At 45.4% G+C, this 13,338-nt stretch overlaps 1 protein-coding gene across 2 annotated transcripts in view; it reads left to right on the plus strand.

Moving 5' to 3' along the window:
- The window catches only part of lrrc56 (leucine rich repeat containing 56), a 45,112-nt gene that overhangs the window by 24,988 nt on the left and 6,786 nt on the right, over positions 1-13,338 (plus strand). For both annotated transcript variants that reach the window (XM_020456794.2, XM_020456795.2), the window contains exons 5-6: positions 7,711-7,807; positions 8,027-8,224. In XM_020456794.2, the coding sequence (XP_020312383.1) occupies positions 7,711-7,807; positions 8,027-8,224 (295 nt within the window). The remainder of the gene's footprint in view (positions 1-7,710; positions 7,808-8,026; positions 8,225-13,338) is intronic.

Below are 13,338 nucleotides of genomic sequence, written 5' to 3' on the forward strand. Positions count from 1 at the left end.
TGGTTAACCGATTTTTGCACTCCGATATCCTTGGATAGGTGGTGGGAGTCTGGAAGGGCATCTCGGAATCTTTGGGTTGTCCGAGAATTTATAGCACGGCTTTCGATGATCCTTGGTCGGGGTCTGAGCAGATTATTTGTTGCGATTGCAAACTTAATAAAATGGTGGTCTGATAGTCCAGGATTATGAGGAAAAACATTTAGATCCACAATGTTTATTCCACGGGACAAAACTAGATCCAGGGTATGACTGTGGCAATGAGTAGGTCCGGAGACATGTTGGACAAAACTTTTACATGTCAATATTAAAGTCAACCAAAATTTGAATATTTTCTTCCATGACTACACGGTCCGATAGGAATTCAGGGAACCCAGAGAGGAACGCTGTAGGATGAGCCTGTTAACAGGCTCCTGTTAACTTCCCAGCAGGCCTGTTAACAGGGTGATTGAGTAGGCTACATAGATTTCATGACTAGAAGCTCAAAATACAAAAACACAGTCATTTATTTTGTTGTCGTAAATGTTAGCAACACCTCCGCCTTTGTGGGATGCGTGGGGGATATGGTCACTAGTGTAACCAGGAGGAGAGGCCTCATTTAACACAGTAAATTCATGAGCCATGTTTCAGTCAGGCCAATCACAGCAATAATTTTTTTATTATTTTTTATTATTATTATTATTTTACTAGGCAAGTCATTTAAGAACAAATTCTTATTTTCAATGGTTAACTGCCTGTTCAGGGGCATAACGACAGATTTGTACCTTGTCAGCTCGGGGGTTTGAACTTGCAACCTTCAGGTTACTCGTCCAACGCTCTAACCACTAGGCTACCCTGCCACCCCATAATGATCAGTGACTATGACTGCCTTGGATGTGAGAGATCTAACACTAAGTAAGTAACCCAATTTTTAGATGTGAGATATCACAATCTCTTTCAATAATGACAGTAACGGAGGAGGTCTTTATTCCAGTGAGATTTCTTTGGCGAACACCGCCATGATTAGTTTTGCTCAACCTAAATTGAGGCACAGACACGGTCTCAATGGGGATCGCTGAGCTGACTACACTGACTGTGCTAGTGGCAGACTCCACTAAGCTGGCAGGCTGGCTAACAGGGTTCAGGCCGCAATCTATCTCATTGTGGAGAACCTGTCTATGTTGATAGATAAGATGAGAGCACTCCTCCAGCTAGGACGGAGTCTACCACTCCTCAGCAGGTGAGGCATGGTCCTGTTTGTGGGTGAGTCCCAGAACGAAGGACAATTATCTACAAATTCTATCTTTTGGGAGGGGCAGAAAACAGTTTTCAACCAGCAATTGAGTTGTGAGACTCTGCTGTAGAGCTCATCACTCCCCCTAACTGGGAGGGGGCCAGAGACAATTACTCGATGCTGACACATCTTTCTAGCTATGTTGCGCTTGGTGACCTCTGACTGTTTCATCCTAACACCGTTGGTGCCGACGTGGATAACAATATCCCTATACTCTCTACAATAGCCTTAGCCAGCACCATCTTCAGATTAGTCTTTTTGTTGGTAGTACTGTCCCCTGTGTATGATCGCTGGATAATTCTAATATTGTGGGTAATGGAGTCGCCAAAGACTAAGGTTTTCAATTTGTCAGAGCTACTGGTGGGAGGCTCCGACGGCTCAGACACCGTAACAGGTGGAGGAGAGACCTGAGAAGGCTTGGCCTCCGACTCCGACTCGCTGCTTAATGGGGAGAACCGGTTGAAAGTTTGTCGGCTGAATGAGCAACACCGGTTGAGCAACACTGGTTGAGCATGCCGACAGCATTTCTTTCTAGAAGCCTAGAGAATATGTTCCGGCTGCGGGGACTGTGCGTGGGGGATTTATACTACAATCTGAATTTACTGGTGGCACAGACGCTGTTTCATCCTTTCCTACACTTAAATTACCCTTGCCTAACGATTGCATATGAAGCTGTGCTTGCAACACGGCTATCCTCACCATAAGGCAATAGTTCTCGTGTATATTATGAGTACAGCGACTGCAATTAATGGCATAGTGTTAATGTTACTACTTAGCTTTTTCGCCTAGTGGAGGTCCTGTAGAACCATGTCTAGATAAAGTGTCTGGGGTGAAAAAGTTTCATAAAAAAATTTGTGAGGAAAAAACATAGGTAAAATGTATTAAAATAAAAAAAACTAAAAGTTTGGCAGATAGCCAAAGAGCAACAAACAGCACAGTAGTACAGAGACAAGTCCAGAAGTTGAGGGTGGAACTAGACTGTAGCAGCAGGCGTCACAAACAATAAAAGTTAAAGAGTAGGATTAAGCCAGTGGCTCAGATGGTACAATCCCAGGCTCCCACAAAGAGAGCCGTAATTGGAACCAGAGCTAGTGTCGCCCCATGGGGATCCCTGTCACGCTTCACCCTGGTCTGGTTGTCTGCATCAGGAAACACCCTGGAGTAGGAGGCTCTAGAGGACAGGGATATGGTTAAGCGCTGTGCTTTGAAGACTGAGACCCTGTTGGTTGGGCATGGGATGGGAACATCACACAGTACAGGTGCAGAGTCTTTATTTCCACTTAGGCAGGACGTAGGGAGTTGTGACAGTAGGACGAGGGGGAGCAGCAAATCTGACCGAGGTCCTCTGTCTGTGGAGCAGATGCACCCCACCTGTAAATCGCACAGCAGACAGACAGTAGTCTGGTTGCCAGAACAGTTTTTGCTTTAGCCAGAACCTTTTTCATTCGTATGTATAGTGGTACAATGCACACAGATCGGGGAACCAGGCAACACTGACAAGGTGCTACTGGACAAAGCCTGTCGTTGTAGGATGAAGATGAAGTCAGATGCATCTGGGGAACAGGAAGCAGAGAACGCAAGAGGAAAGGACAGGAGCAGAGGGAAGAAATATACCTGTGTAACACATCCTGGGAGTCCTGTAGAGGGAGTGAAGTATAAGAGAGGAGAGGAGCAGAGTGGAGATAGAGAACTGTGTGACCCACCCTGTGATGAGTAGCTCAGGGCCGGTGAACAGCCCCTGATAGCATTTCCTGCATATCCTGCTCTGAGCTGCGGGGGCTGAGGAGGAGAGAGTGTTGGGGAGGGAGGATGGTGGTCAGGGACAACTGGATACTGGGGCTGCTGGTGTTGTGAGAAGTCAGGTGGGAAAGTGGAGAGTGTGCTTCCTGAGGCTAAGGTTGGGGGAGGCACTTTTGAGAGTATGCTGAAATTTGGTGCTGACCAGAAGTCATAGATCAATTGAAATGTAATCTATGGCCCTGGGAGTGAATGCGATGGCTGGGAAGAGTTGGGATTGGAATGCTGGAGGGGTTATTGAGAGTGCCGTGTGCTGGCTGGGTTCTGGAGGCCAGTTGGGGGGGGACTGTGAGGAGTGTGCTGAGTGGAGGTCCAGGGGGACTGATAACAGAGGCTGGGTAGAGCGGGAAGAGAGTGCAGGGGAGAGAGATGGGATAGTGGCAGATGGAGGGGTCAACAGCACATGAATTAAATCATCAACATTGATTCATCACATTTTTACTAACGCTGCAGATATTTGCTTTAAAGCAGTGTCCAAATCCATAGGATGTAGTGATCACAATATAATAGCCCTATCTAGGAAAACCAAACTTCCAAAGGCTGAGCCTAATATACTGTTTAAGAGGTCATACAAGAAGTGTCGTAGTGATTCATATGTTGATGATGTAAAGAATATTTGCTGGTCTATAGTGTGCAATGAGGAGCAACCAGACGCTGCACTTGACACATTTATGAAACGACTTATTCCTGTTACTAATTAGCATGCACCCATTAATAAAATGTAAAAACTGTTAAATCCCCTTGGATTGATGAGGAATTTACAAAATTGTATGGTTGAGTGGGATGAGGCAAAAGGTATGGCAATTAAGTCTGGCAGCCCAACTGATTGGCAAATGTACTGCAAATTAAGAAATCATGTGACTAAACTAAATAAAAATGAATATAAACTACTCTATGAAACAAAGATAAATTATATAAAGAATGATAGTAAAAAGCTTTGGGGCCTTAAATGACATTTTGGGGAAAATAGCCAACTTGGCTCCTTCATTTATTGAATCAGATGGCTCATTCATCACAAAGCCCACTGATATTGCAAACTACTTTAATGACTTCTACATTAGCAAGATAAGCAAATTTAGGGATGACATGCCAGCAACAAACGCTGACACTACACATCCGAGTATATCGGACCAAATTATGAAAGACAAGAATTATACTTTTGAATTCCGTAAAGTCAGTGTGGAAGAGGTGAAAAGATTATTGTTGTTTATCAACAACGACAAGCCACCAGGGTCTGACAACTTGGATGGAAAATTACTGAGGATAATAGTAGACGTATTGCCACTCCTATTTGCCACATCTTCAATTTAAGCCTACTAGAGAGCATGTGCCCTCAGGCCTGGAGGGAAGCTAAAGTCATTCCGCTACCCAAGAATAGTAAAGCCCCTTTTACTGGCTCAATTAGCCGACCAATCAGCCTGTTACCAACCCTTAGTAACCTTCTGTGAAAAATTGTGTTTGACCAGATACAATGCTATTTTACAGTAAACAAATTGACAACAGAATTTCAGCATGTTTATAGGGAGGGACACTCAACAAGCACAGCACTTACACAAATGACTGATGATTGGCTGAGAGGAATGGATGATAAAATTATTGTGGGGGCTGTCTTGTTAGACTTCAGTGCAGCTTTTGACATTATCGATCATAGTCTGCTGCTGGAAAAACGTATGTGTTATGGCTTTACACCCCCTGCTATAATTTGGATAAAGAGTTACCTGTCTAACAGAACACAAGAGGGTGTTCTTTAATGGAAGCCTATCAAATATAATCCAGTTAGAGTCAGGAATCCTACAGGGTAGCTGTTTAGGCCCCTTGCTTTTTTCAATCTTTACCAGCGACATGCCACTGATTTTGAGTAAAGCCAGAGTATCTATTTATGTGGATGACTCAACACTATACATGTCAGCTACTACAGCAACTGAAATGACTGCAACGATTAACAAAGAGCTGCAGTTAGTTTCCGAGTGGGTGGCAAGGAATAAGTTAGCCCTAAATATTTATAAAACTAAAAGCATTATATTTGGAACAAAACACTCACTAAACCCTAAACCTCAACTAAATCTTGTGATAAATAATGTAGAAATTGAGTAAGTTGAGATGACTAAACTGCTTGGAGTAACACTAGATTGTAAACTGTCATGGTCAAAACATATTGATGCAGTAGTAGCTAAGATGGGGAGAAGTCTGTCTATAATAAAGCGATGCTCTACCTTCCTAACAACACTATCAACAAGGCAGGTCCTACAGGCCCTAGTTTTGTCACACCTTGACTACTGTTCAGTTGTGTGGTCAGGTGCCACAAAAAAGGACTTAGGAAAATTGCAATTGGCTCAGAACAGGGCTGCACGGCTGGCCCATGGATATACACAGAGAGCTAGTATTAATAATATGCATGTCAGTCTGTCCTGGCTGAAAGTGGAGGAGAGATTGACTTCATCACTACTTCTATTTATGAGAGGTGTTGAATGATCCGAGCTGTCTGTCTAAACTACTGGCACACAGCTTGGACACCCATGCATATCCCACAAGACATGCCACAAGAGGTCTCTTAATAGTCCCCAAGTCCAGAACAGACTATGGGAGGCACACAGTGCTCCATAGAGCCATGAATTCATGGAACTCTATTCCACATCATGTAACTGACACAAGCAGTAAAATTTGATTTAAAAAACAGATTAAAAAACACCTTATGGAACAGCGGGGACTGTGAAGCAACACAAACATTGGCACAGACACATGCATACACACACACACACGATAACATACTCACTATACATACACATGGATTTAGTATGTAGATATGTGGTAGTGGTGGACTAGGGGCCTGAGGGCACACAGTGTGTTGTGAAATCTGTGAATGTATTGTAAGGTTTTAAAATTGAATAAACTGCCTTAATTTTGTTGGATCCCAGGAAGAGTAGCTGCTGCTTTGGCAGCAGCTAATGGGGATCCATAATAAATACAGTGTGTGTGGACATGCATTGGGAAATGCATTGGGAAAAAGGGCAGTAGGATGACATGTAATCTGTTACATGTACAGTAAAGGATTACAAAAAACGGTAACTGTAACCCATTACATTACCAGCTAAAATATTGTACTCAGATTACAGATACTTTTGAAAACCTAGATGACTACTTTGAGGATTACTTTTAAATTCTGAAAGAATGTTTGCGGAAAAAAAATCTTTGTTTTCCCAATGACATTAAAATCAGCATTGTAAAAAGGCGCATGTTTAAGTTTGTTCTACCTTAGCTAGTCTGACCACAAGTCAGAGACCACTATGATGACACACCAAATGTGTTTGATGGATCGCGGGAAAAGAGCAAGAATATGCGTTTTGTATGTCTTCCAATGGTGCGACTGCTGTCGGCATCCAAAGATTATCCAATTTGAATAAACGCTTGGAGGTATATTATTATTGATATCTACATAGCGCATTGATGTGAATCACACTGCTGCTCTCTCATTTAGCTATTTGCGCCTTACAGATTGTGGTTGTTGTGGATGGCTGTTCACAAATCTAAATGTGTATTTGAACCCAATAATGGTTGAATTCAAGAAGTTTAAGCTGCCAATCAATCATTGTTTTTGAAACCAGTGGACAGCCAGTGAAAAATGCAAAAGCTGCATAGTGCAGATCCCAGACTATGGAATAAAAGTAAGGCTTTTATTGCTCAATCTAATTCATGCCAATATAATTTTTCCATAGGACTAATGGACACATGCTTAAACTCGTAAACTTTTGATAGACTTAAAGTGGTAATCTGTAGTTGCTACATCCATTTTGTGACTTATCTTTACATTAATATATATATAATTTAATAATATTATTATATGTGGTACAAAGCGATGACTAAGAAGAAGCCTACATATAACCAACCCATAAAGTAAAATTTAACATCCACATATGGCCAGCTATGAAAACTTTAACATTGATTTATCCTGCAATAGATGTTGTTCAATTGGTAACATACATTTTTGTCTTCTTCTAATGCCTCTTAAGGGGAAAGTAATCTAAAAGTAATTGAATATAATCAGATTATATTACTGAGTTTGGGTAATCCAAAAGTTACGTTACTGATTACAATTTTGAAAGTAACCTACCCAGCCCTGAGCTCGGGCAAGTCTGATTAGGATTCGCTGTACCACTGCCTCTTGATACACTACATGGCCAATAGTATGTGGATTCGGCTATTTCAGCCACACCCGTTGCTGACAGGTGTATAAAATCGAGCACACAGCCATGCAATCTCCATAGACAAACATTGGCAGTAGAATGGCCTGTACTGAAGAGCTCAGTGGCTTTTAACGTGCCACCTTTCCAACAAGACCAACTCCATATTAATTCCCATGATTGTGGAATGAGATTCTTCGACGAGCAGGTGTCCAAATACTTTCGGCCATGTAGTGTACCATAAAAAATACGCCACGTTGTACCTTTTACATTGCAGAAAACTGCTCGTCTCTAGCCTAAACCGTTCAAAAGTTAGGACTCATGTTACAGGGCAATTTATTTTCTTTCCATCCTGGATTTGCATTTCACATTTGATAAGTTCATAAACCATATGTCGCGGCACCTGATGTTCTGTTGGTACAATTCCACCCTTGCCTCGGGATCATGGCTGTCTATGTCTCCCAGGGACCTGGGAACCACGCTGTCCCATCTGCAGGTGCTGTGGATGTCTCGCTGCAACCTGGCCGACCTGGATGGGATTCCCTCCTTCTCCTCTCTCAAGGTAGAGTTGCTACTGGAAAACTTTTGCAGTGGACCATCATGAACTAGAGGATAGACTTGTTCCACCTGCCCAATCCACCTGGCTTCTACCCACCTTGCTCACCTGTGAAAATCTCACAATTCAACAAAAGTTGAAGTTTTATGCATTTGACTATGTGCAAATAACAGTTGAGCGACACTAAATCTGAACCTGTGTTGGTATGTTCTCTCCCTACGCTAGGAGCTGTATGTGGCCTACAACAGTGTGTCGGACCTGAGTCAGGTGAGCATGCTGGAGAATCTACAGCTGTTGGACCTGGAAGGGAATGATGTGAATGACCTGGTGCAGGTGCAGTACCTGGGTCTCTGCTCCCAGCTCCGCACACTTACCCTGGAGGGAAACCCCGTCTGTATGTGCCCCCACCCCAACGCCACACAGGTACCTATACACACTCCTACTGTATCTTCATACCTTAACCCTCACCACAATTCCACAATCGTGTATATTATTGAATTCATTACTGAATCCTCATAGATACTCAAGTTGTGTATGTGTGTGTATGGGGGGCTGTGAGCCATGCCGGGCTCTGGCTGTGAGCCATGCTCTCTCCGATGGGCCCAGATGATATTGGCCAAAATGCCGTGAGTCTGGCTGTGATCCCAGGCTGCTTTAAACCATGAAATACACCAAGAATCTCACTGCCGATAGCTACTTATCACAGTGGGAAGCCATTCCTTCTCTTGCTAGAACAAAAGTGGTACCTGCATGCAACCCGGTAGCAATGAATATACCAATGCTCGTCAGTGGCCAACAACTTGACTTTTAGCCAATCAGCGAGCACAAATGGTAATTTTCTCTGTATGTCCACGGATTAGTTTAGTCACACTTCATATGCAATGCAGGCTATGGAATGGTAGCTAGATACAGTGCATTCGGAAGTATTCATACCCCTTTACCTTTTTCACATTATGTTACATTACAGCCTTATTCTAAAATGTATTAAATCGTTTTTTCCCCCTCATCAATCTACACACAATACCTGTAACGGTTCTCTTGTGGTGAAGGAGAGTCGGACCAAAATGCAGCGTGTAGATTTCGATCCATGTTTTAATAAACAAACGTAAAACACCAATCAATTATAAACACTACAAAACAAAGACCGTAATGAACGTAACGAAAACCGAAACAGCCTATACTTGTGTAAACTAACACAGAGACAGGAACAAGGACACTAAGGACAATCACCCACAAAACCCAACACAAAACAGGCTACCTAAATATTGTTCCCAATCAGAGACAATGACTAACACCTGCCTCTGATTGAGAACCATATCAGGCCAAACATAGAAATAGACAAACCAGACACACAACATAGAATGCCCACCCAGCTCACGTCCTGACCAACACTAAAACAAGGAAAACACATACGAACGATGGTCAGACCGTGACAATACCCCCCCCCCCCCCCCCCAAGGTGCGGACTCCGAACGCACAACCTAAACCTATAGGGGAGGGTCTGGGTGGGCATCTGTCCGCGGTGGCGGCTCTGGCGCTGGACGTGGACCCCACTCCATAATTGTCTTAGTCCACCTCCTTAGCGTCCGTTGAGTGGCGACCCTCGCCGCTAACCTTGGCCTAGGAAACCTAACAACGGACCCCACTGGACTGAGGGGCAGCTCCGGACTGAGGTAGCTCAGGACTGAGGGGTAGCTCGGGACTGAGGGGTAGCTCGGGACTGAGGGGTAGCTCAGGAGTGAGAGGAAGCTCAGGAGTGAGAGGAAGCTCAGGAGTGAGAGGAAGCTCAGGCAGGTTGATGGATCTAGCAGATCCTGGCTGGCTGGTGGTTCCGGCAGATCCTGGCTGACTGGCAGATCCTGGCTGAATGGCGAATCCTGGCAGACTGGCGGATCCCGGCAGACTGGCAGTTCTGGCAGATTCTGGCTGACTGGCGGATCCTGGCAGACTGGTGGATCCTGGCAGACTGGCGGATCCTGGCTGACTGGCGGATCTAACCGATCCTGGCAGACTGGCGGCACTTGCGGCGCTGGACAGACTGGCGGCACTGGCGGCGCTGGGCAGACTGGCGGCACTGGCGGCGCTGGGCAGACTGACGGCACTGGCGGCGCTGGGCAGACTGACGGCACTGGCGGCGCTGGGCAGACTGACGGCACTGGCGGCGCTGGGCAGACTGGCGGCACTGGCGGCGCTGGGCAGACTAGCGGCGCTGGGCAGACTGGCGGCACTGGGCAGACTGGCGGCACTGGGCAGACTGGCGGCGCTGGGCAGACTGGCGGCGCTGGAAGAGTCTGGTTGACTGGCGGATCTGGAAGAGTCTGGCTGACTGGCGGATCTGGAAGAGTCTGGCGGATCTGGAAGAGTCTGGTTGACTGGCAGATCTGGAAGAGTCTGGCTGACTGACGGATCTGGAAGAGTCTGGCTGACTGGCGGATCTGGAAGAGTCTGGCTGACTGGCAGATCTGGAAGAGTCTGGCTGACTGGCAGATCTGGAAGAGTCTGGTTGACTGGCGGATCTGGAAGAGTCTGGCTGACTGGCGGATCCTGGCAGACTGATGGATCTGGCTGCTCCATGCTGACTGGCGGCTCTGGCTGCTCCATATAGGCTGACAGCTCAGCTCCTTAGCGTCCGTTGAGTGGCGACCCTCGCCGCTAACCTTGACCTAGGAAACCTAACAACGGACCCCACTGGACTGAGGGGCAGCTCCGGACTGAGGTAGCTCAGGACTGAGGGGTAGCTCAGCGATTACAGCCTTGAGTCTTCTTGGGTATGACGCTACAAGCTTGGCACACCTGTATTTGGGAGTTTCTCCCATTCTTCTCTGTAGATCCTCTCAAGCTCGGCCAGGTTGAATGGGGAGCGTCGCTGCACAGCTATTTTCAGGTCTCTCCAGAGATGTTCGATCGGGTTCAAGTCCGGGCTCTGGCTGGGCCACTCAAGAACATTCAAAGACTTGTCCTGAAGCCACTCCTGCGTTGTCTTGGCTGTGTGCTTAGGGTTGTTGTCCTGTTGGAAGGTGAACCTTCGCCCCCGTCTGAGGTCCTTTGTGCTCTGGAGCAGGTTTTCATCAAGGATCTCTCTGTACTTTGCTCCATTCATCTTTCCCTTGATCCTGACTAGTCTCCTAGTCGATGCCACTGAAAAACATCCCCACAGCATGATGCTGCCACCGCCATGCTTCACCGTAGGGATGGTGCCAGGTTTCCTCCAGACGTGATGCTTGGCATTCAGGCCAAAGAGTTCAATCTTGGTTTTATCAGAACAGAGAATCTTTTTCTCGTGGTCTGAGAATCTTTTAGATGCCTTTTGGCAAACTCCAAGCGGGCTGTCATATGCCTTTTACTGAGGAGTGGCTTCCGTCTGGCCACTCTACCATAAAGGCTTAATAGGTGGAGTGCTGCAGAGACGGTTCTCCCATCTCCACAGAGGAACTCTGAAGCTCTGTCAGAGTGACCATCGTGTTCTTGGTTACCTCCCTGACCAAGGCCCTCCTCCCCCAATTGCTCAGTTGGCCAGGCGGCCAGCTCTAGAAAGAGTCTTGATGGTTCTAAACTTCTTCCATTTAAGAATGATGGAAGCCACTGTGTTCTTGGGGACCTTCAACGCTGCAGAAATGTTTTAGCACCCTTCCCCAGATCTGTGCCTCAACACAGTCCTGTCTCGGAGCTCTACGGACAATTCCTTCGACATCTTGGCTTTGTTTTTGCGCTGACATGCACTGTCAACTGTGGGACCTTATATAGACAGGTGTGTGCCTTTCCAAATCATGTCCAATCAATAACATGTACCACAGGTGGACTCGAATCAAGTTGTAGAAACATCTCAAAGATGATCAATGGAAACAGGATGCACCTGAGCTCAATTTCGAGTGCTCGAGCTCAATTTAGATTGATGAGGGAAAGGTATTTTATTTTATCCATTTTAGAATAAGGCTGTAACGTAACAAAATGTGGAAAAAGGAAAGGGCTCTGAATACTTTCCGAATGCACTCACTGTAAGTGCACAGACGCAATGCACACAACACAAAATACTTCTGCCAAGCTAGCTAACCACTATAGCTAGTGTTGACATAATAATTAAATCACAACGGGTTAGATAGTTTCCTGTGTTAGCTGCTGAGTTAGTGCAGTGTCCTTAGCTAGCTAGCTCTGTTTTGCTCGCTAGCTAATATTCTAACCTTAGCTAGCTAGCTAAACATTTTGGCTATGGGCTGGCACTGGCAGTATGGGATTACGAATGAAATGGTTCCCTTGTCTTCTTGCTAGGTAATTAACTAGCTGTGGCCATCTGACTAGTATCATCAAGGGCTTTCTACAAAATAGAAACAATAGTGTAGAAAGCTTGGAATCTAGACCATGCACAGATATGCATTGCCAAACAACGCTACTGCCACCTTCTGGTTTGTAGTATTTTAACAAGGCTGGGTGGCTGACAACTTTCAAGGTCTTTGCTGTGTGTAAACAAAAGAGTTTGCCGACACTCTGTTCAGAGGTGCTAAGTACTATCAAATGTTTGACAAACCTACCGGTGTGTCTGTCCCTGTCTGTCTGTCTGTCTGCATCAGACAGAATGGAGTGGGACTGGAGAGCAGGGAACAGGGAAGTGGTGTTCAAAGCAAAACAAACACCAAAACAGGCTGCTCTCATTTGACAAAGTCCAGGCCTAGGGAGCCTATGCACCTGGGGTTTCTTATCCTACACTGTATTTCATTTAGGCTTAACTTTGTTTTGCTTGTGTAAGTAGGGATGGTACCAGCTGTGGTGATGGTTAGTATAAACCTTGCTCAACTGGGCAGGATGGAGAATATACTGTAGTAAGGTTTTAGCACATATGTTTTGAGTGATGGGATTGAGCCCATATTAAAGTGGTTTATTAAGATTTTACTATCGCACAATGACACGATGAAGTGGTATGACTGAACGATGCTTCCTGCCCATATCATTCCATGTTTTAGTCTAGTTCCTGTGCCACATATTATCTTGTTTACCAATTGTGGGTTTTTAGGAGAGCCCAGGAGCTTGGCCTGTGAGGCTGTGAGTGCTTTGTAGGGTTTTTGGGACAGAGTGAATGTGTTTATTTTCACCTACCCAGTCAGCAGCAGGACTTAGGAAACTGGGGCAGTGAGGGAGGGAAGACTGATCTGAATATGCATTAGACCTGGTCCAAGCACTGAGAGTGGGGTCCTTGGGTTTCTCTCTCTCTCTCCCCCCTTCTCTAAAACCCTCTTCCCCCATCTCACTCCCTCTCTCTGTGGGTTTGATCTCTCAGCAGCAGCAGAATAGTCTCTCTCTCTCCCCTTTCTTCTCTGAGCTGTCTCTCAGTGCTTATAAATGATCAAAGCACAGTACAAAGTGCAGATTATTGCCTTTATTAGTACTCTGTTATCGGCCCACTCAGAACCATGTTCTTTGTCTCCTCCTTTGAACAGAAGTAACACATTCATTGTGCCTTAAAGCTCTATGTTATGTTATGCTGTGTTATGTTATGGTATACTGGTGTTAAGTGTTGTGTATTTGGCATTGAAAGGCTAACTTTG

This window comes from Oncorhynchus kisutch, linkage group LG22, assembly GCF_002021735.2.
Source record: "Oncorhynchus kisutch isolate 150728-3 linkage group LG22, Okis_V2, whole genome shotgun sequence".
Taxonomy (NCBI): domain Eukaryota; kingdom Metazoa; phylum Chordata; class Actinopteri; order Salmoniformes; family Salmonidae; genus Oncorhynchus; species Oncorhynchus kisutch.